The 6,033-nt window shown below is 48.2% G+C and overlaps 1 protein-coding gene across 1 annotated transcript; it reads right to left on the minus strand.

Moving 5' to 3' along the window:
• Positions 1-396: 396 nt before the first annotated feature.
• Positions 397-1,028, minus strand: FTHL17 (ferritin heavy chain like 17). The gene has a single exon (XM_030305506.1). The coding sequence runs from the start codon at positions 943-945 to the stop codon at positions 397-399; it is 549 nt and encodes a 182-aa protein (XP_030161366.1). The 5' UTR covers positions 946-1,028.
• Positions 1,029-6,033: the final 5,005 nt, after the last annotated feature.

The following is a 6,033-nucleotide window of genomic DNA, read 5'->3' on the forward strand; positions in this document are numbered from 1 at the left end:
CTACCCCACCCCCCTCCACTCCACCCCACCCCACCCCATCCTCAGAACCATTGATCAGGGGATTGGTTTGTCTTTTCTAGGGTCCCACAGAATGTCTTCTCCCTCCATTTCTGGAGATCCTGAGCTGCATACGGATGGGGCTGGGTGGGTGGAGAGACTCCTGGATACCTGTTTAAAAACTTAAAAGGTGAGAGATTTGCACACGAATCACCCAGAGACCTTTATTTCTTTAGGAACCAAATAACTTTATTGAAACAAAATAACTTTATTTATTTATGGAAAACTGGAAGAAGAAACTGGAACGTTTTGCAAGCGCAATACTGCAAAATGCATGCTCGGCATGGTGACCAGGGGAAGTCACCATGCACCCTGTGGCTATGGGAAGGCAGTCCCAACTCAGTTCTTGTCGCTCTTGCCCAGGGTGAGCTTGTCAAAGAGGTACTCTGCCATGCCGGTTTCTGGGGCCCCCATCTTGCTCAGGCTGGTGATGTAGCCCCCCAGCTCTTTGATGACCTTGACTTGCTCGGGCAGGTAGTTGGTCTCCAGGAAGCTGCACAGATGGGCGTCGTTCTTGTCGGTGGCCAGCTGGTGCAGGTCGAGCAGGCTCTGGTTCACGCTCTTCTCCAGGTGAAAGGCGCACTCCATGGCGTTGAGGCCGTTCTCCCAGTTGTCGCGGTCAGGCTTCATGATGTCGCGGAGGCGGAGGCGGCCCCCACGCTGGTTCTGCAGCTGCATCAGCTTCTCGGCATGCTGGCTCTCCTCGTGGGACCGGCGCAGGAAGAACTTGGAGAAATTCTCCAGGGCCACGTCGGCGCGGTCGAAGTAGAAGGCCATCGACAGGTACACGTAGGAGGTGTAGAGCTCCAGGTTGATCTGGCTGTTGATGGCGGCCTCGCATTCGGGGTGGTAGTTCTGGCGCACTTGAGAGAACGGAGCGGTGGCCATGGCTGGCGGCGCTGGCACCAAGGCGAAGGCGGCTCAGAAGCGAGGGCGGCAAGGCCGAAGGCGGTGGCGGCGGGTCTCCGGCGCTTTTTCAGAGTAGCCGACCAGGCAGGCCCGGCGGCAGTCTCCGAGATGCGGCTGGAATGAGGTCCGTTACTCCGGAGGTGGGGATTTGAATCCGTTACGCGAATCCGTTACGTGAAGGGGCGTGGTCACGAAGGCGAGGGAGGGGGTGGTGGGCGGGGCGCCGCGTTCAACGTTCCATCCGTGCCGAGGTCCAGGCGCCTGCGCGTGCCGAGGTCCAGGCGCCTGCGCGTGCCGAGGTCCAGGCGCCTGCGCGTGCCGAGGTCCAGGCGCCTGCGCGTGCCGAGGTCCAGGCGCCTGCGCGCTGAGTGTCTTGAAGCTGTTAAAAAAAAAAAAAAAAGTTACGAGAGGGAAGCAGGCAAACCCTAAGTGACTCTGAAATACTGAGAACAAACTGACGGTTGATGGGGGGCGGGGGGGAGACGGGAAAGTGGGTGATGGGCATGGAGGAGGGCATCTGCTGGGATGAGCACCGGGTGTTGTCTGGAAACGAATTTGACAGTAAATCATATATAAAAAAATAAAGCCATAAATCCTAAAAAAACTAAAAATAAAAATATAACTCTTGTTAAAGTATATATTTAATATATTTTAATATATTGCTGTGGTTTGTGAATATATCTCACGAAAAAAAAAACCACCGGATTTTTTTTTTTTTTTACCCGTATTTTGCACACATTCATAAAATAACTCTTGAGATGCAATTCACGTACTATAAACTCGACCTTTTGAAAGTGATTAGCTACCCGGTTTATAGGATGTTCATGGCGTTAGGCAGCCATCACCACAATCTAATTTCACAGTTTCATCACTCCAAAATGAAAATTCCCTACCCATAAGCTGTTACTCCCCAGACCTGGCTACCACTGATCTCTCTTCTGTCTCTACAGATTTGCCTATTTGGGATGTTTCAAATAAAGGGAATCCTACAGTATGTGGACTTTTGTGTCTGATTTCTGTATTTAGCAGAATGTCTCTAATCTTCCTTTTTTCATTGCTGAATAGTGTTCCATAACATGGATATGTCACATTTTCTTTATCCTTTCATCAGTTGATGGACATTTGGGTTTTTTTTTCCATTTTGTGGTTATTATGAATAGTGTTGCTATGAATATTTGTGTGCAGGTATTTGCGTAGACATATTTTTATTCTCTTGGGACTATGCCTAGGAGGGAATTGCTAGGTCATATGACAAGTCTGTGTTTAATATTTTGAGGAACGGCCACATCTTTTCCAAAGCGGCTGCACCATTTTACATTCTCACCAATGATGTGTGAAGTTTCCAACAGTGTTATTGTCTGTTACTGCAAAGTAATATCACATTGTGGCTTTGATTCGCATTTCTCTAATGACTAAGCGTGTTGAGCATCTCTGTATGTCCTTATTGGCCGTTTGTATATCTTCTTTTTCTCTTTTCTTCTTCTTTTCTTTTTAAAAATTGGAATTCCAGTATGGCTACCATACAGTGTTATATTCGTTTCAGGTATACAATATAGTGATTCAACAATTCTGTGCAGTACTCAGTGCTCATCATAAGTGTACTCTTAACCCCCTTCCCCTGTTTCACCCATTTCCCCCCACCCCGCACCTCCCCATTGGTAACTATCAGTTCTCTATAGTTACAAGTCTGATTTTGGGGGTTTGTCTATTTTTTTCTTTGTTCGTTTGCTTTGTTTCCTGAATTCCACATATGAGTGAAATAATACGGCATTCGTCTTCCTCTGACTGGCTTAGTTTGCTTAGCATAATACCCTCTAGATCCATCCATGTTGTTGCGAATGGCAAGATTTCATTCTTTTTTTATGGCTGAGTAATATTTCAAATACTTATATACATATATGTGAACATATATGACATCTTCTTTATCCATTCCTCAATCAATGGACCTACGCTGTTTCCGTAATTTGGCTGTTGTAGATAACGCTGCTCTAAACATGGAAACATTGGGACTCATGTATCCCTTTGAATTCGTATTTTGGTATTCTTTGGGTAAATATCTAGTAGTGCAATTGCTGGACCATAGGGTAGTTCTATGTTTCACTTTTTGAGGGATCTCCGTACTATTTTCCAGAGGGGCTACCCCAGTCAGCATTCCCACCAACAATGCAAGAGGGTTCCCCTTTCTCCACATCCTCACCAACACTTGTTGTTTCTTGTGTCATTGATTTTAGCCTTTCTGACAGGGGTGAGGTGATATCTCACTGTAGTTTTGATTTGTATGTCCCTGATGATCAGCGATGTTGAGCATCTTTTCATGTTTTTGTTGGCCATCTGTCTGTCATCTTGAGAAAAATGTCTGTCTATGTATTCTGCCTGTTTCTTAATTGGATTATTTGGGGTTTTTTGGTGTTGAGTTATATATCTTTATATATTTTGGATACTGACCCTTTATCAGATACGTCATTTGCAAGTATCTTCTCTCGTTTAGTAGGTTGTCTTTTAGTTTTGCTGATTGTTTCCTTTGCTCGGCTTTTTATTTCGATGTAATCCTGATTGTTTTTGTTCTGGTTTCCCTTGCCTCGAGAGACATATCAGGAAAAATGTTGCTATGCCCAACGTCAGAAAAAATTACCGCCTCTGCTCCCCTCTGGGATTTTTATGGTTTCAGGTGTCACATTTCAAACTTCCAGTTCTGGGGGTGCCTGGGTGGTTCAGTCGGTGAAGCGTCTGGGTCCGGCTCAGGTCACGATCTTTCGGTTCGTGAGTTCAAGCCCTGCGTCGGGCTCTGTGCTGACCGCTTGGAGCCTGGAGCCTGCTTCAGAATCTGTGTCTCCCTCTCTCTCTGCCTCTCCCCTGCTAACACTCTGTCTCTCTCTCAGAAATGAATAAACATTAAAAAAATTTAAAAAAGAAAAGAAACGCAAGTGAGTTGTGTTGAGCGGAATGCAACTTATTCGGGGCTCATTTTGCATCACTTGGGTGCATTTATCTCAACATTCCTTATTTCCTGCCTAGCCAAATATGGCTCTTCTCCTTTGAATCATTGCTAACATCTTACTGGTTTTCTCATTAATTAATGAGTTCAATAAAATCTTTGACCTGTAGTATCTCATGTTTGCGAGAGATTTCAGTTTCTTTTTCTTTAATTATCCTTTAACATTCCCCACTGTCATCCCCACCCCACTGGGAACATAACCAACCCCACAGGAGCTGTCTTACTTAGTAGGGTAAGCACTTTCGGGGGGTGCTCACCAGAGCTGTGAATCCTGAAATGTATTGAGGACCTGAAGGCATAGCATCCCTGAGTGGGATATGGAGTGAGAGCATCTCTGAGGAGAAGGAGGCCGAGTGTAACTCTGGGAAAACAGGGAGCCCAAGCAAACCAGTGGAGGAAGGTAGCACGTATAGAGAGTGGGCCACAGGAGGGACCTCATCCAGGGAACACTGGAATCCCTGCGGGGCTGAGGCTGGCCCAGGGCATGTTGGGGAGGGCAGAGAAGGAAGCATGAGCAGTAAAGGTCTGTACGGAACCAGAGCGGCTGAGAACCAGGGGAGTGTTGAAGGCTTCCAGGCAGGGGAAGTAGTCAGCAGAGACTTGAGGGGATCTGACAGGCCGAGAGGCATGATCTGGCTAAAATTAACCCTGGAAGGAGGTAGGGGCGTGAGCTTTTGCAGCCAGGGGAAAGGATCCCATCATCAGTGCTTTCACGCTTCCTAAGTCACAGCCCTGAAAAGGGTGTTGGGACCCACAGATACTGAGGGTGTAGAATACTTGGGACTGGGCCATGAACTCTGTTTTCCAGAGAAGCTTCCTTCCAGCTGGTGATCGGAAGTAGGGAAGCTCTCGCGCACCCGGCTGGCTCAACCGAAGGGCATAGCAAAGTTCGGTGAGGGCTCCTGTTGGTTGGGTACCGATGCGACGTCCGACACCCGCCCGCGTTGTGTTCTGGAGAGGGGGAGTGCTCCTTCTGGTCTCCACTTCTTCACTGTTCTGATGCGGGGTGGGCGGAGAGGGAGATCTCAACCTTGAGAGGCAAAGCAGAGGTCGCTCCACTTAAACACGCCTGTCGTGCGTCCCGGTGTGTGTCAGCTGATGACTGACAGTAGTTCAGCTAAATGTAAATTTGCTCTGAAGTTGTCACCTTTCGGTTTTATTCAGCGTGCTACATATTCTCCACGTGCTTCTCCAGTGCTCTTTTCTGCCCTTCTCCATCTTCCTCTGAGCTCTGGAGCCCGGCTTGTATGGACGGCATCCACGGGGCCCTGGCCCTCGGGCCCCTGGTTGAGCTCAGCCAATGGGTGGCCCTGGCAGGAGACGGGAAGGCAGGAGGAGAGGGAGTTTGGGATACTTACTTTCTTGGCTCTCTCTCTTTAGGGAAGATCGGGAAGAGGCAAACCTATTACCTCTTTGTAGCTCTAGCTCCCCGGATGAAGTAGGGACCGTTCTCAGGAGGGGCTTTCTGCAAACATTGCTCACCTCGGAGGAATTTACTCGAAAGAACAGGTGTTCTTTGGGTCAGGTTTAATGCACAGCCTAAGAAATTCATGAGGACCCACAATCCAGTATGCAGCGCTACATTGCTTCGGCCCAGAGAATCAATGGAACACAGAGAATAAATAGAAATCAAGAAGAAATGAAGTCCCTCATCGACAACAGTCTCAAGCAACAAAACGGTAGCCCAGGTGAAGCTGCCACCCGGGGATTCAGCCTCCAGTTGTGTGGCCTGTGGATTTCTCTAGCTCCTGGCCCCCTTGTTTCCTTAGGTGATTGATCTTTTGGTTACCCCTCACCAAATTAGGAGACCTGTTAGAGGGGCGCCTGGGTGGCTCAGTCGGTTAAGCAGCCGACTTCGGCTCAGGTCACGATCTCACGGTCCGGGAGTTCGAGCCCCGCGTCGGGCTCTGGGCTGACAGCTCGGAGCCCGGAGCCTGTTTCCGATTCTGTGTCTCCCTCTCTCTCTCTGACCCTCCCCCGTTCATGCTCTGTCTCTCTCTGTCTCAAAAATAAATAAACGTTAAAAAAAAAAAAATTAAAAAAAAAAAAAAGGAGGCCTGTTAGAGAAACAG

Source organism: Lynx canadensis, chromosome X, assembly GCF_007474595.2.
Source record: "Lynx canadensis isolate LIC74 chromosome X, mLynCan4.pri.v2, whole genome shotgun sequence".
In the NCBI taxonomy this organism is placed as follows: Eukaryota; Metazoa; Chordata; class Mammalia; order Carnivora; family Felidae; genus Lynx; species Lynx canadensis.

What these genes read in the sequence shown, in the direction of transcription:
- FTHL17 (XM_030305506.1), bottom strand. Translation starts at nt 945, where the DNA reads ATGGCCACCGCTCCGTTCTCTCAAGTGCGCCAGAACTACCACCCCGAA.